Here is a 22606-nt window from a genome sequence, read left to right as displayed (position 1 = left end):
TCTGTGCTCCCTACGGTGAGTGTCTGGAATGGCTAGGTACTCTGGCTGGCTCTGCCATGCAGTACTTGGGGCGTCTACCTGTCTTGGTCAGCCTAGCGCAGACCCTCTCCAGGACTCCTGACCAAGTTAACAGGCTGTCCCTTCTGGCATCCTACCAACTAGCACTGCCTCAAGGTGACTCGGTCAGCTATAGCCCGCTCCAGACCCCTCACTCCCTTCAGGCCCCTAGGTTGTCCCTGCGAACTGACAATATCCCGTCAGCCCCCTGACCACCCCTAGGTCCGTCCCTACTCAGCACAAAGTGGCAGCAGACACTCTCCCTGTTTCCAAGTGACCTAGCTAAAAGCCTGTCCTGTTGACGGATCTGATCTCAGCAGCTCGCCTCCAAATGTAACGGTCTTTCTGGCCCGGCCTGACCCACCCAATCTGTCATTGGCCCCTGTGGTCTAACCGGACCCCATTACAGTGTGAATATGCCTGATGGTGCACCTGCTGGCTACAGGACTCCTGAGTCTCCCGCATGATGGTATGTGGGGAGGACCCGTCAGACAGGCAGCTGAGGTAGTGTGCTGAGTCTCACCTAGTTCCAGTGCAGCGCCTCCACCTCACCAGGGTCCCTGCGTCCGCAAGGGGATGATCCTGGCGAGGAACTCCTCCGTGGTGCTCCTCTCTGTACACTCATTCCAGATAGATACACGAGAGGGTTTCTGGCTGAACTCATCTTTATTGACACGGCAGGGCAACTGCCCTCCACAAGGAGTATCTTCAGCCGCTCATCTCGCCAGTGCTCCCTTTTGATAGGTATATCACCTAGATCAGGGATTCACTATTCCCGCAGGAATCACTGTCCTGTGCCAGGTCCCTGGACACAGCCTCCCATGGAGTTACTATAACATAACTGACACTCTGATAGAACTTGAACTCCTTCCTCAGCTCTGACAAGAGCTGGAACTCCTTTCTCAGCAGAACAACTAGCCACCAACTTTAGAACACAGTGCTGTGCCTTATGTAAGCTTCTGAGGCTGACACATCTCTGACATCACTAACCATGGAGTCAGAGCATGTGACCAGTCCCAGCCATACACAGAGCACCCCACCAGGGTGTGAGGGAAAACCTCCATGATTACTGCTGGCATGCCCACACTTACCAGGCCTTACTGCCAGCAGGAGAGATGACTGTAGGCATTTTACATGACCGCTACACAGCTATAGTATACAATATAGGTCAAAAGCTCTTCTACAAAGCATTGGGTGACAATTGAAGTGTTTAAAGCATTGGTTTCAGCTCTGATATTAATGATAAAGTGCCTGTAGCGCACGAAACGCGTAGAAGGTTTGCAACCCTCTATTTTATGGCCTCACATTAAAGATTTTTTTGCCAGACCTGCTCCCTATCCCTTTTTGGCTGCGCGCTGCACACACACTGCATTGGATTTCCCTGACCGGATACAGCTGCACACTGATGGAGAGAGTTACTGGAGGCACTGAGTTGTGAGTACGTTTACCTGGGGCCAGCCCAATGAGGCAAGGGGGGGTGTCTCCGTGCACCTTCTCCTACCTTCAGGGTGACTAGAGCCCCATTATAGGTTTAGTACTTTGTATTGTTTATTTCCCAGTATAGACTCCATTCTCCTTTTATTATCAAGTGTATAGGTCCTGGTACTTGTGAGCACCATATATCCACAACAGTATACTCATTCATAAACTGAACATATAATCATATACAGCTATAGTATACAATATAGGTCAAACGCTCTTCTACAAAGCATTGGGTGACAATTGAAGTGTTTAAAGCATTGGTTTCAGCTCTGTTATTAATATTGTTGGCATAACTTGGTCGCACTCAATGACTGGCACTGACTGTGCGTGGTAACTATTTTACCTATTAGATTTCATAGAAGTAGAAAGTTGTCTCACCATGAAATTATTATTTAAATTCCATCACAAATTAGGATTGTAATCATGTTTGATGGTAGGTATTCAAAGAGAATGAGCTACTTTTCTGGCTAAATCTGCTTTGGTGCATTCAACTAATAGCTAGGATGAGAAATTATTGAGAATTCCTCCACCTCCCCTCCAACCTTATTGGGACCAGCTTCGCGGCTGGATCTCCACACTATGTAACACCCCGCCCCCCTCACTTCCCCACTCTCAAACCTTAATGGGATCGGCTATTGGTCTGGACCCCACTCCAACCTGAGATACAATCCATACCACAACGAGCAGCCACTTCACCTCTTTGTCTCAACTTTGTCCCTCATTCCCTCTAGATGGTGACTCTCACGCGCAGGGCCCTCATTACCTCTCTGTATCTGTTGGTGCATGCGTGCCCTTATTTGTATGTAACTCTGTTTATGTAATTATCAAATCTCTGTACACTCTTTCGTACCGCGCTGTGTATATGTTGATGTTTTGCAAATAAACGATAATAATAGTAACACACGGATTTGCATCCAGTTCAAGCAACAGTCTACCACATAACAAGGGCATCCACACAATGACAATTATCAAACGGACAATTTTAACTTTTTATAAATATAATAAATGTCAAGCCATAGAAGGCGTAAGGAAATATTGGAAGGGGTAAGTAAAAGTGACCCACAAATTCAGCTGCTTTAAATCCAGAAAGTACATGCAGTACAGCGGAGAAGCAATGGGACCCGTGTACTGTACTAAGTGACGCAAACCGATTTCTTAGTACAGAATTGGCTCCCAACAACTTCAACTTCAATTATGCTTGTGTGTACCTCTGTACTAACGTCCTATTTCTCCATCTGCACCCCAAAAGGTATTTCTGTTTTGCTTTGGCACACAGAAATAGACTTGACTGCGGTTGGTCTAATATAATATTTTGTGCACTAAAAAAGGTCTATTAAAAGTTGCAACAAAATCTTCAGCCTGGCGGAAAACCCAAAAAGCCGGAAACAGTGTCACCGAAGAATGAAGTTGCTATGTATCAACCAAAAAAATTATTTAACGCAGCAGGGATGTTTCATTATGTAGGTTAACAACATGTATTTTTTCCCCACAATATGGCTAATATAAATAATATTACACCGATATTTACAAATACTAGTTATAAATAAAAATATATACATAATTTTGTTTTAATTTCAATTGTATCAATTAGGTATTCAACATGAGGGATGATTGAAAAATCATTTCAAACAACAAATGGTGTGTTCTGTATCTGAAGTCTTCATACAGACAACACACATATTTTCATGGTTTCTTTAACTTTTTAGATCTGACATTTTTGACACAATAGAAATTTGAAAAAAATATGTTAGTACACAGATAGGCCTCTACATGTTAGTCTCTAGCAGTGAAAAGGTCCGCCATGTTCTTCAGTTGTGGTTGCTACAATTGGTTTCTTGTCTGTATTGTTTCCTTATTCTTTTGTTAGTAATGTACTCTCGGTCTTTGTGGAACAGAAGTGTTGGAAGTAGGTACAGTAATATCTACACAAGAGTTTAAGAAGTTATGAATTTAAACGATTTGGCTGTTATCTTGACATTAGCTATGTCCTTGTGGGCTGTATGTTTTTGAACACACTTCAAATAGCACGGTCTGTTACAGAGCATGAAGGGGCAGCTATTTTGGAACATGGTTGGAAGATGAATTTCTCGTTTACACTCTGTGTAACCAATGTAATTAAATCAGTCTGATGTGTTTTATCTGAGACCCTGCACGATAACACAGAATGTATGTATTTGTTTTTGAAATCAGTTAAGGTGGCTTCCATGCCTTTAATTTGAAAGATAAAACATAAAATATGATGAACATCTAAACATCTGCTCATCTCAGTCATTTTCAACCATTTGAAGTGAAACTTCTTAGCTGAGACACAAATCTCCTTCATGGAGACCGAAGTTTGTAATGAAAGTGACATCAGTGTTGGCAGAAGCGGCTGTTGGTGCGCGCATGTGCAGAAACGGCTGCATGCGCAGAATCAACCAGTGCTACTCGCACATGGCATACATGTGCAGAAGCGACCCATGTCACTCGCACATGCCACGCATGCGCAAAAACGTTCGGTACCACTCCCGCATTCCACACAACCGCAGAAAAAGCTATGGACTCTCATGCATGCGCTGAGGCACACGCACGTGCAGAGACAGACAAGCGCACACACATCTTTCTCATTACCTTGAGAAAGGTCCCGCACGAGGACCGAAACGTTGGATAATATGTCTTGTTAATACAAATTTCTTTTGACCACTTACCTGGAGTGCTGCCTCTGATATTCGTCTTCAAACGGTATCGTATTACCTATTTTATACCATACAGGATTTGCACCCACATTGTTTCAACCAGACGGAGTGCCTATTGTTCTGCACCATCTACTATATATATAGTATATATGTGTGTCATTAAAAAAAAAATCCACCGTAATTATGATATAGTTATGATAAGATAATTACTCCTGAATACGTCTTCATTTATTCCATATTAAAAAAAAATCTGTAATCAATCAAAAAAAACTTTTTTATGTATAAATTGATCAATTATGTGTGAAACGTAATAAATGTGCATCTTGCATCAGGAAATTTAATACACAACTTTTTTCCCCAGCTTTATTTACCAATACACAGATTTAACTTTCTAACTTGTTCTATCTGTTTGTGATGTGCACATGGAAGTTAATCACATTGCTTACATTTGATGCAGATCTGCTGGCTTCAAGGGTTTAGAGCGCTTCAGAGCTTGCAGACTCTTTTCATGCATAAAAATCAGACAGTGAGGACAACAAGACACATGAAGTCACTGGAAGTTAACGCCGGAACGTGGTGCGATAACCCACCCCAGCACTTGATAAATGTGCACTATAAATTATTATGTTCCATTACACTGTAATATGTTAATTGCGTAACTTCAGTCCATAACATTTTAATTACATTTACCATTATACTACGTAGAGTACGTATGACACAAATACAACATTCGGTACTTCTTTTTTTAGTTTTCCTTATAAAGCAATCTGTTGTATTGAAATCTATAAAATGTTTATTTAGCAGAAGAAGTAGCTTAGAGGTCAGAACACTGTCTTGGATCTCCAGTGCGTTCCCTGTGACCTTGTGCAAGTCAAGGACACAGAACTTAATTGTAAGCTCTTTGAGGCAGGGACTGATCAAAACAGAAATGCTATTTATAGCTCTGTGTACACCCGCAACGCTAGATCAGAAAGAATGAAATTATTGAATTGTGGCGTAATGCCCTCGCTGTAAGTTATTTGCATACTTTAACTGTAAAAGACAAAATGGTGAAGAATACTTAATATGTGGTTTGTTTTACTTTGCGTCCTTCCACTCTGGGACACAGGGGGGACATCTGTAAATATATAACATTAACCTATTTACACATTTTTGTACAGGACACAAGTGGCTTAATGAGGGGAGGGGAAAAGACAACATAAATAGTATATTAAGGAAAAAGAAATGGTGAAACATTAGACTAGAGGATATAGATTTTAACATTGCACTATATTATGAAAATAAATGCAGTGAAACGGGGATCCCTACCTCTGTTTAAATATAAATTAAAACAGCAGTAAGCATAATCTTAATATTTGTTCATGCAGTTTACAAAAACTATAGAGTCAAATAGCACTATACAAAATAACCAGTTCTGTGCCCAAGTTAGCTGTAATGCAGGTTACATGCTGCTCTGACATTGGAGAAGTTAAATGGGGTCTGCGGCATGTTTGCTTCATGCACAAATCAGGTAAACTCTTATATTATTATATATGGCTCAGAAAGTCATGTTACCTGTTTTTATACTCCTGATTTGATCTAGTTTCATTAACAGGAGTGACAAAAGACAAGACTAAAAATTATCTATATAATATCTACCTACACCTGTCATATTTACAGAAAGGAGATAATACCAATTGAATGTACATTACCTGATATATATTAGTTGCTGAATGCATATTAGAGTACAGACCAGTAGGATCCAAGTGGGGTCTCCCATGTGTCTTAGTTAATAGATGGTTACAGATAAGAGTTGCTGCAGTGCTGCTATCCTATTCTGAGAAGTTGATGTTCAGTTGGATGCCAGTGCAGTCTGTCAAAAGCCAATGAAGCCCAACAGCAATAACCAGCCAGGATGTATAGTGCAAGCCATAGACAGAAGATTGAAGGGCTGTGAAGTGAACTCATCAAGCTTCTTTCTCCTTCTGTTGCTGCCTGTTCTCAGCATTACTGGTTCAATGCATGTGGCTTTATTCAACTGAAGGCTCTGAGTTTCATCCAATAGGAGCAATCCTTATGCACTGGCAGAAAAAAGGGTACAATAGCTGCAGCTGGTATTCAGCAGGTACAAAACACAGAAACCTAGTACATTATCTGTTAAGTAGACACAGTTGGAGGTTTATAGGCGTACAAGGTGTTCAGTGTTGCAGATCCAATCAAAGTATAGCACAAAAAGTCCATGTACTGGCTGATGATTTTCAAAAGGGCACAGCACTCTACCAAAATAATCATATTAATAATAGTATATAATAATAATATATAAGGAGTTACTGGCCTTATAATGAGTAGTTTGAGGTAGCCCGAATCACTCTGTGAGATGGACATGTCTATGTGTCTTCTGCGGGGCAATCTTACTCAGGGCCAGTGCTACCACTAGGCAACTTTGAAGGTCGAGTAAGGCGGCACATTTAAAGAGGAGAAGGAGGGGGGTGAGACGAAGAGGAGAAGGAAAGGGGTGAGAAAGGAGAAGGAGAGGGTGAGAGAAGAGGAGAAGGAGGGTGGTGAGAGGAAGAGGAGAAGGAAAGGGGTGAGAAAGTAGAAGGAGGGGGTGAGAGAGGAGAAGGAGGGGGTGAGAGAGAAGGTGGGGGTGAGAGAGGAGGAGGGTGATGAGAGAGAAAGAGGATGGGGAGAGAGAGGAAGAGGAGAAGGAGGGTGGTGAGAGATGGTGAGAGAAGAAGAGGAGGGGAAAAAGGAAAAGGAGGGTGCTGAGAGTAAGTGAAGGAGGGGGTGAGAGGAAGAGAAGGAGGGGTTGAGAGGAAGAGAAGGAGGGGGTGAGAGGAGGAGGGCGGTAATAGGAAGAGGAGGGGGTGATTGTGGAGGACTGGGAGGTGGTGAGAGAGGAAGAGTGGGAGGTGGTGAGAGGAAGAGTGGGAAGGGTGAAAGAGGAGCAGTGAGAGTGTGTATGAGACAAGAGCACAAGAGCAGGGGGGTGATTGAGGAGGAGTGGTGGGGATGAAATGAGAGAGAGGAAGAGGAGGAGTGGTGAGAGAGAATGAGGGGCACAGGTCTGAAGGGTTGCCTAGGGTGCCAAATAACCTTGCACAGGCCCTGATCTTAGCTTCAGTATTACAGGCCTTCCTGAATCATGAAAAAGTAGATCCAAATGAGACATTTTTCTTCTTTAAAATAGTAATTTGTCTATACTGTATGTAATAAAAAATATTTATATGGGGCTCTGTAACAGGGACGTATCCCTGTTTAAGAAACTGCCTCTAAATCCAGCAGGGAGCTGGTTAATTGCAGCCAGGCAATTAACCAGACTCCACCTGGTAATCAGAAAGGTTTAAAACTCCTGCTGAAACAGACCCAGAGTGACTCTCTTGAGCCCACAGGATTACTGTGCGCTGATTGCAAGATACAGGGGAACATATCTTTCTTCCAGGGTGCTGCAAACTCAAGGAACCGACCAAAAGGTTGGCCCTCAACAAACACATAGCTGAAACCAGAGACTGACCTGAAGGGCCACTTATTTTGAGGTACCTTTAGAGACATTAGGGTAATAGACTGGTAAGGGGCTTTTCCTCTCAGTCTTGCAGATAGGGACTGGGGAAGTTAGTTAGCCCTTACAAGGGATAGGTGTTTGTTTCTTTTGTATATTTTTGTTTGCTGTACATTGTTTAAAGGGACAGGCTAAATAAAGCCATGTTTTAAGTTCACCCCAAACTGTCTCCATTAATGTTCCTCTGCACACATCTCTTACATATGGTGGTTGACGTGAGATAAGAGGAGGCTCTTGAATTTAAAATGGGCTCCGGAGACTGCCTGTGAATTTTTTGGTGTTTTTGCCTGTATACAGTTCCTGCAACAGCCTTAACAACAAAACAAAGAAACACATGCAGAAGTGACCAGAGTTAAAGGGCTACTCATCCAGGCAGGAAAACTACAATGCACCGGAGAAAGCGACAGTTTGAATGGGAAGACTGTGACAGATGGTGACCCAAACAAGCTACAGATGCTGTGGCCAGAGTCTACCCCACCACTTGTGTGAAGAAAAGAAAGAAAAAAGAAAACCCTCGGATTTTAAAATGGCCACCCAGCTGAAGTTAAATACAGACTCTGCAAGATGGGAGAAGAAAAGGTGTTCCTGGTGTAAAGAGACCAGCCACACGGAGCTGTGTCCCCTCAGACCTTATTCTGATGATGAGGATGATGTCTATGTGGCCCCAGAAAAAGGTAGCAGCCAGAGGAATATTTTTTTCAACGAGCCAAGGAACTGCAGCAGCCAGCAATTAACAGTGGTCACAAGGAAGGTACAGAAGTTTTTCTTAGCAAGTGCACATCCAGTATCACTGAATCACTGATGAGAAAGAATGTGTGCACAGTACCACTGATGTTTCAGAACCTACCAAAGTAAAGAAGAAAAAGTCTACAGAGACGCCTGAGAGAGCTACGAACTCTGCAAGCAAAGTCTGTCCACCTGTACGTCGGCAAGAGAAAAACTAAAACAGCGTTCCACAGAGAAAGTGAATAAAGTGATAATAACCAGTGACAATGATCACATGTGAATGACTAATAAACAAATAGTGACAGTGATTTGTGTAAATGGTGAAAAGATAGGAATAAATGCTGCTCAAAAAAACCTTTCCTGGGAACGGTCCACAGTGTTCCTTCTTGGTGGAGAGTTGGTAGACAGTAGGGGAGCGCAAAACGTTGAATCGTATATGTGAAAAAAATCAAAAGCAAATATAGTTCCATAGAATCAATAAAAAAATTGTGTTAAATCTATGCTCGAAAGGTCTTTGAATTCAGAACCCACATTCTTTCAAGTAAAGCAAAAGCATTTCCCACCACAGTGGACTCTAGGATCCAGATTTTCCAAGATCTTTTCAGATCTACAATCTCAAGAAGAAGAAGCCTCCGTCCAGGCACAGCGGTCCTCAGAGATAACGAGATCCGCTATAGATGGACTTTCCCATTCCGACTAGTCGTAAATAAAGATGGGAGTCAATTTTCGTTATGCTTCACGGAAGTGGCGGAGAGTTTCCTAGGAGCCCCTGGTGTACACGGCCAGCTGTTCACGAAACCGCAGCGTTCTCTGAGGCCCAAGAGACCACCGGAAGCCTCACAACAGAGTGAAAGTGTGGATCATCCAGAAGCTCCCGACATCACCCACCCGACCTGACGGAGCAAAGGGTCCTGTCTTGATGGCTAAAGTCTGATAAGCTGGTGAAAGAGACTGGCGGCTCAGAGTTTATGATCCGCGGCGAATTTTTCCCTCCAGTGTTTTTTGATACCTTCGCTGTTCCCCTGAGGTCTTGTTGGATCTAGGTGGGGACAAAGAAATCTAAGAGAAAGATGACTTTCCAACAGACTCAAAGTTATTTTTGTTAAATTTCTCTGGATAATCTGAGCCTATCGATTTTACTCATTTTTCGAAGGTCCTAAACTATATTTCCATTTATTATAGTTACAAGCTGTGAACTCTATAGGAAGAGCGGAAATATTTAATGTAAGAGGTTTAGGCTGTTATTTGTACCCAAGGCAATTACTTGCTTCACAAATTCTGTTTATAAAAGGGGTAGGAGTTTACAAGTTAAGAGGTTTGGAGGAATCAGTATGAAGGAGTCCTTTAATTAAGTTTGGGGTGTCCTGAAATCCCAGAGGCTTGTGCCCCCCCCCCCCTATTTGGGCTTCTTTTAGCCCTTTATTTTGGTCCAGAGAAGGACCAATAGTTAAAAGATTTTAGGATAGATAGTAGGTCCACTCCCCTCCATATACTCTTTGTTGTTGTTGTTTTCTGTTATTGTTTCTCTACATTTTCTCCCCCCCTCCTGAGGTGTCCCCCCCCCCCAGAACCATCACAGATCAACAGGGAGGATCCGCCTCCCCTCCTTTAAAGAGGATCATAGTAAGTCATCAAGATCAGGTAACAACACCGACACACACAAAATATGCATTATATATTAGGATAAACAGAGAGCTAGCATTAACATGTATCCCATGACTAATCAATTATCTATAAAAGTAGTCTCTCTAAATGTAAAGGAACTAAACTCGAATATCAAAAGGAGACTAGCTCTGAGAGAATTTAAGAAAATGCAGGCGGATATTTTGTTTCTCCAGGAAACTCATTTTAATACCCAAACCCACCCAACACTTTTCGGGGTATCTACCCGTTAGCATACTATTCTTCTTTTACCAAGAAAAAAAGAGGAGTAGCTATTCTGATAAAACAAGATGTTCCATTCCAATTGTAAGAAATAAAAAGAGATAAGGAGGGTAGATTTATAATGCTGAAGGTTTTTTTTTTGGTCAGGGATTAAGGTAACCCTAGTGAATATATATATGCTCCAAATGATCAACAAATCGATTTTTTTAAATTAATTCTTGAAGAAATTGGGGAATCCCCCCAAGGGGATATAATACTAGGCGGAGATTTTAATATGAACCTGAATCCCAACATAGACAAGTCCTCGTCGCCAAATCAAAAATTAGCGAATTATGTACTGTATTTAACAAATCAAGAAGTTTTAGGAAACTCACAAAAGAATTTTATGCTAGAAGCTTGGCGCACTGAGAATAAAAACCAAAGAGACTATACATTTTATCCTTCACGATATTTATATAAGAGTCGACTATATATTTGTCTCCGCAAATCTTTTGGATCTAGTCACCCAGACAAATTTAGGCCCTATAACATGGTCGGACCATGCCCCAGTGGAGTTGCTCCTGAAACCCCCTTTTATTAGGCCCAAGGTTTTTCAATGGCGTCTAAATGATTCCCTTCTGAATCAGACTGGGATTGAGGAGGAGATAGGGAATTTATTGGTAGATTATTTTAAATGAAATAAAGGTTCAGTTGAAAGCCCGACCACTCTCTGGGAAGCCCACAAAGCCTCTATTAGAGGTCAATTTATTTCAATAGCTTCATATAGGAAAAGAGTCAAAAACCTTAATCAGGGAAAGTTATTGGCAAAAATAATTGAGTTAGAACAAGAACATAAAAAATGCCCATGCAGGAAAATTTATAAACTTCTACTGTACATCAGGCCAAAGAGGAACTACATAGATTAAGATTGGAAGACACAGAAAAGGCATTAAAATAAACTCGTCAGACCTACTATGATAAATGAAATAAAGCAGATAAGTTGCTCGAAAATAAGTTAAGAGGGGTTCAATCTAAAACGCAAGTTTCAGCGCTAAGACGGGGTAATGGGGAAGTTACATATAACCCTTTCCAAATTGCAGAGGAATTTTCTAAATACTACAATAATTTGTATAATCTGGATACATCAGACCCTAATTTTAATAGAGCATCTATGGACCAAATAGATAGCTATTTACAGGTTTGCGATTTTCCAAAGTTGTCTGCGAAAGAGCTGGAGGGTCTCAACGCTAAAATAAATATTATAGAGTCAAGACAGGTTATTAAAGGTTTGCAACCCTAAAAAGCTTCTCAAATTTATATTATAAAAAATATTTTGGAGTTTTACCAACAGGTCAGGTTTCCAGCATATCCCAAAGATTGAATGCAATAGGAGAGAGAAATGGCAGAGCACAACCGGAATCATCCAAAAAAAGAGAATTAGGAGGAAAGTGCGTTATCCATAAAAGGGTTTAATAGTCATGGAAGGAAAAAAGGCATTACCCTACCAACATGCTACACAGAGCACTTTATCAAGGCATTACCCTACCAACATGCTACACAGAGCACTTTATCAAGGCATTACCCTACGAACATGCTACACAGAGCACTTTATCAAGGCATTACCCTACCAACATGCTACACAGAGCACTTTATCAAGGCATTACCCTACCAACATGCTACACAGAGCACTTTATCAAGGCATTACCCTACCAACATGCTACACAGAGCACTTTATCAAGGCATTACCCTACCAACATGCTACACAGAGCACTTTATCAAGGCATTACCCTACGAACATGCTACACAGAGCACTTTATCAAGGCATTACCCTACCAACATGCTACACAGAGCACTTTATCAAGGCATTACCCTACCAACATGCTACACAGAGCACTTTATCAAGGCATACACATTCTATCCTCATTGACATATTTAAAGGTTAAAAAATAATTGGCTTACCAATCCTGAAGCATATCTAGGAGCCACCCCATGATCTGGCTGATGAAACTCTGATGTGGGGTCAACTAAGCGCGCGCACGCGCCCCCACACACAGCCCCCGCCTCCCACACGCAATCCTGGGCCAACAGATAGAGAGCCGAACTGTCACGCGCTTGCGCAGAGGCAGCAAAAGGCTTCCCCACTCATGTGACCAAGGAGCGTGCCTAAGGAGTGGGGGAGCGTGCCGGACGCGCACGCGCCCGCCAGTGTCATCAACCATATTCTACATTGCATTTCATAAGGGCCTCTCAACCACCCCAGTGTACAACTGCGTTGCCCCAAAGGTGGACAGCCTGATGGGGCTCCCCAAGAATTGCTACCCTCTGCACAGGACGAGCGTGCTAAGGGTTAACATGTGCTTGTACTTTGTGTAACGTCAACCCCACCCACTGGAATGTTAATGAGCCAAGAGGACACAAAGATCTTTTTGTTCACAGCTGCAACAGATTCAATCTCGACCACCCCAGTGTACAACTGCATTGCCCCAAAGGCGGACAGCCTTTGGTGCAGCCAAATGGTGTGAGCGGTTTGCTGCCGTTCGCTGATGTTTGGTGATGTTAAAGCTGCTCTATTTCAATCTGAAACTCATCAGCCCTTTATCCCCTGTACCCAATTTTCCAACTCTATCTTTCCATGAAATGTCTGTGAAGTGACTGTATAACCCTGTTCTTTTATTGTAACCATGTATTTTTTATAACTCTGTGCCCAGGACATACTTGAAAACGAGATGTAACTCTCAATGTATTACTTCCTGGTAAAACATTTTTATAAATAAATAAATTCAGGAGTATTTGTCAATCAAATGTTTTCTTTATCCTTAGTCTCCTCTGTACTTATGAGAGAGCCAATTCCTGTGCAAACTCAGTCGTTGACTGAGCCATTGATTGAACCACCTGTGCTGAAGCAGGGATATCCTGAAAAGGTGGCCCTTGAGGACTGGAGTTGGCCACACCTGAAATAGTGGTTATGTCATGCCTAAGGCTGTGCCGGCGACGTCGCGTCAAAACAAATGCATTGCCGCCGTCGCTTGCACCTATAGTAAGCGAGACGCGACGGCTTGGTCGCAATCGCTGGAAGTCATCTAAATTTGATTTTTCCAGCGACCACAACCTGACGTCACCGTCACGTTGTCGGCACTATAAGCGTAACCTTAGGAGTGTTAGTTCTCCAGTGATCGCCTTCTGCGGTCCTATGTCACAGAGGGAAATGTTGGAAGAGGAGGTCTCCTCTCCCGTTTCCAGAATGTGAGGCTGCAATCATGTGATCGCTCTTCAGAGAGGCCATGTGAAGCGATTTGCTGGAGGAGCCATGACACTCCTGCAACCAGAGGGTTAACCCTCTCATCTATGCAAAAAAAATAATAATATTAAAGCTACAATCCCGCATGCAAGGTTTTTTTTAAAAACTTTTACAGCGGGTCCATTGAAGCAGAACCGTGTTATTTCCAGTTCTGAAGACCCTCCTGGTTCTTAAGATACTTACAGTTTCGGGTGCCAGTTTTCTCTCCCTCCTGAGAAATCAACATGGCCACCAAGACCTGGAAAACTGCCAGAGTTGCCCAATCTTCAAAAGTGGGGACAAAAACACTGTTTCAAACTACAGGCCAATCTCTGTTCTCCCAATACTATCCAAAGTCATGGAAAAATGTGTTCACTCCCAATTAAGCGATTAGTATACCAAGACAAATTTCCCTAGACAATTTCAATCTGGATTTCGCCCCAAACACTCCACGGTAACTACACAGCTAAAAGTTTGCAATGAAATGGAATGGAACGGGGACAACTCACCGGTGCAATATTCCTAGATTTTGCAAAGGCTTTTGATACTGTTGATCATGTTATCTTGCTTAACAAACTCCAGTGCTCTGGAATAGGGAAGCATGCTTTAAACTGGTTTCAGTCCTACCTATCAGGAAGATCCCAACATGTGTCCATCTCAGGCTCTAACTCCAACCCCCTGGATATCACCTGTGGTGTCCCGCAAGGCTCTGTTCTGGGGCCCCTACTCTTCTCAGTGTTCATTAATGATCTTCCCACAGCTTGTAAGGAAGCCTCAATACACATGTATGCAGATGACACAATCCTATATGCACACAGCCATAGCCTCTCTGACCTTCAACACATACTTCAGTCTGACTTTTTGAGACTCGAAAACTGGATTTCCCAAAACAAACTGTTTTTAAACACTGACAAGACTGTAACAATGGTATTTGGGACCAAGACTAAATTTGTAAAGCTTCCAGTGACTGAGCTCCTGATTAGAACCAACGCTAACACCACCCTAACCCCTGTCACTAGTTTTAAATACCTGGGCTTATGGTTTGACTCCCACTTAACATTCGGGATGCACATTGATACCCTGACAACCAAGAACTATGCCAAACTAGGGGTACTTTACAGGAACAAATCCTCCCTAAGTCTCCTGGTCAGAAAGCGTATCGCACAGCAGATGCTAATGCCAATTATTGACTATGGAGACATAGTATATGGCTCGGCTCCTCAAACCCACCTTAGCAAACTTGACACCCTCTACAATTCAATATGCCACTTTGTTCTACAATGCAACTACAACACACACCACTGCGAAATGCTCAAAGAACTAGATTAGTCATCTTTAATCTAGGCGTCAAGTTAATCTTTCCTGTCTTGCCTTCAAATACTTTCTGGGCAAACTACCCGTCTATCTGAACAAGCTCCTCACCCCTACCACATGCAGCACTTATCATCTCAGATCTGACTCCAAAAGACTGTTCATGGTCCCAAGGTTCAGCAAAGTATCCGGACGCTCCTCCTTCTCTTACCTTGCGCCCCAAAAAACTGGAACAATCTACTGGAGACTCTCACAGTCACCACCAGTCTAAGATCTTTCAAAACCAAAGCTGTCTCACATTTTAACCTGGTCTGTAACTGCAACATACGTTTATAATATATATTATCTCTAACAGTGTATGCAATGTCTTGTATATAATACATACCCTGTTCACTTATGTAACTATATTTGTAACCAAGTATTATTTGTTATCTTAACTCTGTGCCCAGGACATTGAAAACGAGAGGTAACTCTCAATGTGTTTTTCCTGGTAAAACATTTGATAAATAAATAAAATAAATAAACTGCAGGCTACTACAAAAGCTGCAACGAATGACATTGTGGCTTCTTATTAGATGATCATGAACTAGAAATGGGTGAACTTTTTGCGAAAGTTCGAATCTGCTTTCTTCACATGGTTGATCTTTCACCAATTTGTCCGAAAAAGTTTGGTTCACCTAACTTAAAAATGTCTTTGAAAGAAAAACACGCGAAATAATGTTATTCTGTGTGAGAGAGAAAATCGTACATTCAAAATAAGGTGTCGCTCCACGTGTTATACTGTATAAAGGTGTGTTTGGGAACGTATATATAGCACTTAGGATGCTAGTAAAATATGACTTTCTACAGTATGTCTCTCTCCAGGCAAACCCATATTTCCAGTTCTGGATGGAATTAACAGAATTGCAATCTGTTAATAGCAAATGTTCGAGAAAATAAACACGGTTTTGTGAAGAAATAGAAACGTTTGTGGGAAAATGTGCGGGCTCCACGTTGACACTTTTGCCTATAGCTACCGTGGGCACCCTGTTTAACCCATTGTGTGCCCTTCAGATGTAGCTACAACGTAATGGGGTCTGGTACTCTAGGCGCCCCACGACGTAGTAGCTACGTCATACTAATCTTGGTTGTTTTCCTAGGGATGATTGCGTGTGGAGCAGAGAACGGAATCTATCACTAAGTGAAATGGAAGGGGGTCACGCCTCCACTTCTGCACCATCAGCAGTGACAGAATCATCACGTGACGGTAACGTGATGGCGAGTGACGGAGGGGCTGTCCCTCTGTCACTTAAAGGGTTAAATAACCAGGAAGTGTACCGGCACCTAAAACTGTAAGTATCTCAGGAACCAGATCATCCCTGGAGCAAAATGTAGCGCGGTTGAGCCCCAAAGGACCCTCCGGTTGGAATACCGTAATAAAAAACCTATTTCAATTTTGGACGTGATCACTGTTTTAAAGTAGCATACCTCCCCTTGTGGGTATTTTTCTTTCAAATCTCTTTTAAATCAAGTGATCCCTCAGATCAAACCAGATCACCTTTAGTAATGTGCCACCAATAGTGAGACAGTGTTGCAGAAGTGCCAGAAGCCTAGTGGCACTCCTGTGGCCCTGGTACTGGAAAGGATAAAGCAGAAGTCTGTGCTTATCAACATTTATTTTTTGCATTTTATTTTTAGTTTAAGGGACCTCTTGTTGTCCTTTCTAAACGCTGTTCTAATTTTTAAAATCACATTCTTCATCTAGTAGATATAAACTTTTTAATGATAAAAGCAGCAATACTACACCCCCCCCCTCATTATGTTTCTCTTATTTGTATATGTAAAGCATGTGACAATGTATAATTCTACATTCTTACCGAAGCTGGCAATCGTTTGGTGTTCCTGTTATAAATCTGTAAAAATCCTGATTGTGTGCCTAATGAAATGGCCGCCTTCTAACTTTGTGCTGCAGTCTGTGACATGCTGCAGCTGATATGTAACATTATATCACTACGTGTAACACATTATTGTTACAGCTTTCAGAGTAATAGACAATCTGCTGTTTGGAATACAGCAACAGATCTGTATGCGATACTTTGTTGCCAATGGCCAGAGCTCAAAAAAGGTGTGTTTCAGAGTCGGTTTCAAAAGAGGAAGTGGGTGTGACTTTCTAAATGGTTGCTATATAAACCAAAGAATAATCAGTACATTTAAAAAAAAAAAAAAAAGCACAACTAATGGCATTAGGACTTAAACAAAAATGCAAACATGATTATCTAAACAGAATCTAGTTATATTAAAAAAAAAAAACAGGATTTTTCACATTTTGCTGCTGTAAGTACCTAAGAGCCCATTGCAGTCTAAGGATTACCATGGCAACCTCAGAAGCTAGAGATTAAGATCATCATAATATTGAACACAAAAAAAAGATTATTTTTAAACTAGTAGGACATGCTCAAGAGGCAAGATGCCAACGTTATATGAGGCTCACTCATAGGCTTGTGGGGGGATTGCTGCTTTAAGTAGAAATGTGATGCTGGCTGATTTAAATGTGTGAAACTCCATTAATACGTGTACTGTATGAAGTGTGTAATAACATGAGTGGGCGTAATGTCACAACTTAAACCTAAACTTGCAATTCATATTTTTAGACAAAAAGAAACTAGTTTTACAATAAACCCTTCTTTTCCTGTCACATTGTAAATGTATAAAAGTGTAAGCCATAACGCTTGTGTAAAATAAAAAAAGGGTGTGTGCTGTGCACGCGCATTTAAAGTGAAACTCCTTTGTCTTTTGTCGCAGAAATTGTATTTGTGATGGTGATGTTTTTAATTAAAAATCAAAACACAATTTCAGTGACAAAACACAAAGAAGTGTGACTTAGAACGTGCGTGCTCGGCACTAATATATTTATACTAACTGTGAATTCCACATTTGTGACTCTGCGTGTGTGTGTGAGTGACTTTGCGTGTATGTATGTGTGACTCTGGTTGTGTATGTGTGACTCTGGTTGTGTTTGTGTGTGAGACTGTGTCTGTTTCAGCACCGGGATCTCGGGGGATGCAGATCTCTCACTCTCTCCCAGCCCGGTGTTCCCGGCTCCTCTCCTCCCCCTCGGTCAGACCTCACTTGTGGTAGTGTACATGTGCAGAGGCCCATAGTTTACATGTGCAGAGGCCCGCGGCCGTTAGTGCGCATGTGTGCTGGAAGAGGGAGGAGCGCCAATGTACTTGGACAAGAGCTGTACTGCGCATGCGTCGTGGCCTGCAAGCTCCTCTTTTGTGCATGCGCGACGGGCGCGCGACCATTAGCAGCGTGTCATCACTTTTGTTACGTTTTTTTATTACAAGGCAATGCATTTTTTCCCATGAAAAGCCCTATAGGCGCCAGCAAAGACGTTTCACTTCAAAAAAAGAAAGGGTAACCATACTTAAAAAAAGTACTCTACAAAAATTCTAAATATAATATTATACACTTATCGTTTAACATATAAAAACTGTTTCCAGGGGGATGTACTAGAAAAAAGCAGATAATTGTACCTTTAATTGGGTTGAGGTACAAAGTAATCAAATAAGATAAATATTTTCAGTGCATTATGAGGGAGGCTTCCTTTTTAGAGAAATATAGGTGTACAATACCTATGCTATAACATCATCTTGTAAGAGGGCATGCTTTTTATTTTTGGAATTTAAAGAAGAATTGGGTAAAAAATAAAATAAAAAGTAGTTGTACTCTGGATTTAAAATTAACTTAGGAGTGCAGTCACATGATCACTGGGACAGTCCTTTCTCCCTTCATAGAAAGCACTGTACTTTCATATTCATTTTACTACTGGAATGCAAATCCTTATTAATATCTCTGAGGCTGGTAATGGGAATGAGTGAGACCGCTACTGAGTAACACTCACTTCACATGAGTGACGATTTGAGGCCTACTGACAGCCAGAGCCTCCAACATATACACTGCCAGCAGCAGCATCATCCTGTCTCACTGCACACACTGCCAGCAGCAACCTCACAATGTCTCACTGCACACACTGCCAGCAGCAGCAGCCTCACCGTCTCCCTGCACACACTGCTAGCAGCAGCCTCACCGTCTCATTGCACACACTGCCAGCAGAAGCCTCACTCACTCGGTCTCACTGCACACACTGCCAGCAGCAGCCTCACCCTGTCTCACTGCACACACTGCCAGCAGCAGCCTCACTCACTCGGTCTCACTGCACACACTGCCAGCAGCAGCCTCACCCTGTCTCACTGCACACACTGCCAGCAGCAGCCTCACCCTGTCTCTGCACACACTGCCAGCAGCAGCCTCACCCTGTCTCACTGCACACACTGCCAGCAGCAGCCTCACCCTGTCTCTGCACACACTGCCAGCAGCAGCCTCACCCTGTCTCACTGCACACACTGCCAGCAGCAGCCTCACCCTGTCTCACTGCACACACTGCCAGCAGCAGCCTCTCAACCTGTCTCACTGCACACACTGCCAGCAGCAGCCTCTCAACCTGTCTCACTGCACACACTGCCAGCAGCAGCCTCTCAACCTGTCTCACTGCACACACTGCCAGCAGCAGCCTCTCAACCTGTCTCACTGCACACACTGCCAGCAGCAGCCTCACCCTGTCTCACTGCACACACTGCCAGCAGCAGCCTCTCAACCTGTCTCACTGCACACACTGCCAGCAGCAGCCTCACCCTGTCTCACTGCACACACTGCCAGCAGCAGCCTCACCCTGTCTCACTTCACACACTGCCAGCAGCAGCCTCTCAACCTGTCTCACTGCACACACTGCCAGCAGCAGCCTCACCCTGTCTCACTGCACACACTGCCAGCAGCAGCCTCTCAACCTGTCTCACTGCACACACTGCCAGCAGCAGCCTCACCCTGTCTCACTGCACACACTGCCAGCAGCAGCCTCACCCTGTCTCACTGCACACACTGCCAGCAGCAGCCTCACCCTGTCTCACTGCACACACTGCCAGCAGCAGCCTCACCCTGTCTCACTGCACACACTGCCAGCAGCAGCCTCTCAACCTGTCTCACTGCACACACTGCCAGCAGCAGCCTCACCCTGTCTCACTGCACACACTGCCAGCAGCAGCCTCTCACCCTGTCTCACTGCACACACTGCCAGCAGCAGCCTCACCCTGTCTCACTGCACACACTGCCAGCAGCAGCCTCACCCTGTCTCACTGCACATACTGCTAGCAGCAGCCTCTCAACCTGTCTCACTGCACACACTGCTAGCAGCAGCCTCACTGTACACACTGCTAGCAGCAGCCTCACCCTGTCTCACTGTACACACTGCCAGCAGCAGCCTCACCCTGTCTCACTGCACACACTGCCAGCAGCAGCCTCACCCTGCCTCACTGCACACACTGCCAGCAGCAGCCTCTCAACCTGTCGCACTGCACACACGTTTTGTTGTGTCTTGTGTTGTAGCTCTGTCTTTGGCACTAGACCCAGATATACCATTCTCCGGTGAGGGGGGGGTGGCTATTACATCAATCTACAGTTATAATAGATTCCAGCTTTGTGAGAAATGTTTGTAGGGTCAGTAAAACGAGCTGCTGCGCTCAAAGCTCATGCGGACAGGAGCAGGATCTGTTTCGTGGCGCCGTGGGTCTATCTGCCCCTTCCCTCTCCGATCCGCCGAGTGGTTTGGTCCGTTGCTATGGTGACGCGTCCTCTGTGTGCGCTTCATGCTGCTGCTCTCTGGGGTAAGTAGGAGCCGGGGCCTAACGCTATCCAACTCATATATCATAATATTAATAACACAGATCGCACCTTACATCCCGGCAAAGGGAACGTGTATCTGTGTATTTGGTTAGGAGCCATTAGGAGGTATTAGATTCACGGTGTAAAGTTGTAGAATATGTTTTCCCTTCCAAAGGCTTATTACAACAGACACAGTGGATTAATATTGTGAATATTATGCATATAAATGATATATAGCTACAGTATCTTGGAGATATATATGTGTGTGTGTGTGTGTGTGTGTGTGTGTGTGTGTGTGTGTATATATATATATATATATATATATATATATATATATAAAAAATCAAAAAATAAATAGATGATACGTTCTGTGGCTATCATCTATTTATTTTTTGATTATTGAAGCTCGGCTAACACTATTGAAGCTCGGCTAACACGGTACTGATACCTCTACATGTATATATATATAATTCACATGAAATTTACACAGAGTTTGGGTAAAAATGTAAAGAAATTTGAATGTTTTGATCATTACTTACCAATAACATTGTTGCTTACTAATTAGATTGTAAGCTCGTTAGGGACTCCTTTTATATATACATACATACTTTTGGCTCGTATTGCTGATCATTTGACTTGCAATATATGTTATGTTAACTCAAGTGAGATTGTCAAATTAAATTACATGCCAGCTCCAGAAATATAAGATCGTAGACATATTCAAAATTATTAAAAAGAAGCGCATATGAACTCTCTGGTGTCTTTATTGATTGAAAGCTGGAAAACCACTGTCCGCTAGGGAAATTAGTATAACTGACAATGGTTGCGAAAATATAGGTGAAAAAATATATGGACTACAATGAATTTGCATCCACAGATGCTACTAACATAGCGTGATCTTCACTTCTTATGACATTACTTCCCAGAGCAGTCTATGCAGCTTTCCCTTTGTTTTACCAGTAGTTTACCTTGTGTAACCATGGTGCTTGCATTCTAGCATGAGAAAATAGTAGTGATTTGGTCCCATTTAAATATGAGGAATGGTGAGCACAATTATTTGAACAGAACACTGAAACTCCTCTGAATATTATCTGTAATAAGTTTAAAATAGGTATTTCATAGCAAGAAGAGGGATGCCTTTTCTAAAAAAATATTTCCCTTTTCTTTAAAATGAAGGAAACATTAAGGTTTTCTAAGCGAAAATGTAAGTTTACTAAATACAACTGAGTACCAGCCTACAAATTCTACTTGTGGGGTGCTATTAACGTGTTATGGGTAATTGAATCAATTGGAAGAAATCTCAATTATTGATTTATACTCTTTATTTGATTACAGCACTTATTGTTAGCAATACTTTCTCATATTTATATAGTTTTTTTCTTTTTAAAGAGATAATATAGCGCTGCAAGCATGGAAGATGTTGCATTTTTTGACATTCCCGAAGAAGAATCGAACCTGACATCATTGCTGGAAGAGGAAAAGCTACCCTCTTATCTATGGGCGGAAGACGAACACGAGAAAGGTTAGAAAATGTCCACATTTTTGAGAAAGCTGAGAAAATCATTAATGTTTCACTTGGCTCTCAGTGTATGTACTAGTCAGTGTTTTTTTCCCCCCATAACCACCACAAACTGTTTTAAGTAATTAAAAAATAAAAAAAACGGTTAACCATTTTATTGATATGTTTATTCCCTTCTTTTCTCTCTTTCTCTTGCTGCTGTCTTCCTTCCTTCAAACCATCCTTCCTTTCTTCTCTTCTGCCCTTTACTGTGTTAACACTGTGCTCTAACACATCTCATTCTCTCTTTCTTTCCCATGCTTCCTGTTACTTACTTTGCGTTTCTAGATAGTGAACCTGGAGATGAATACACAACAGAAAAGCTTCAATATGAAAATGCTTTTGCTGAAATAAGTGATTACTTTGATTCTGATTCTAGCGGGTAAGTGCGTATTCTCTGCTTGGCAGGGACATCCCCG

At 42.5% G+C, this 22606-nt stretch overlaps 2 protein-coding genes across 3 annotated transcripts in view; one reads left to right on the top strand and one right to left on the bottom strand.

Moving 5' to 3' along the window:
• The window catches only part of GABRD (gamma-aminobutyric acid type A receptor subunit delta), a 51187-nt gene that overhangs the window by 22978 nt on the left and 5603 nt on the right, over nucleotides 1–22606 (bottom strand). Inside the window, exon 1 of one of the 2 annotated variants that reach the window (XM_075604841.1) lies at nucleotides 5906–6264. The exons of the other annotated variant lie outside the window; for it this stretch is intronic. Coding sequence (XP_075460956.1) covers nucleotides 5906–5973 — 68 coding nt within the window. The 5' untranslated portion in view covers nucleotides 5974–6264. Of the gene's footprint in view, nucleotides 1–5905; nucleotides 6265–22606 lie in introns of those variants that run through there. 2 annotated transcript variants of the gene reach the window in all.
• The window catches only part of CFAP74 (cilia and flagella associated protein 74), a 91010-nt gene continuing 88919 nt past the window's right edge, over nucleotides 20516–22606 (top strand). Inside the window, exons 1-3 of the mRNA XM_075604840.1 lie at nucleotides 20516–20631; nucleotides 22019–22151; nucleotides 22476–22569. Coding sequence (XP_075460955.1) covers nucleotides 22040–22151; nucleotides 22476–22569 — 206 coding nt within the window. The 5' untranslated portion in view covers nucleotides 20516–20631; nucleotides 22019–22039. The remainder of the gene's footprint in view (nucleotides 20632–22018; nucleotides 22152–22475; nucleotides 22570–22606) is intronic.

Source organism: Ascaphus truei, chromosome 6 (genome assembly GCF_040206685.1).
Source record: "Ascaphus truei isolate aAscTru1 chromosome 6, aAscTru1.hap1, whole genome shotgun sequence".
Taxonomy (NCBI): Eukaryota; Metazoa; Chordata; class Amphibia; order Anura; family Ascaphidae; genus Ascaphus; species Ascaphus truei.
This window is presented reverse-complemented; position numbering and strand designations above follow the sequence as displayed.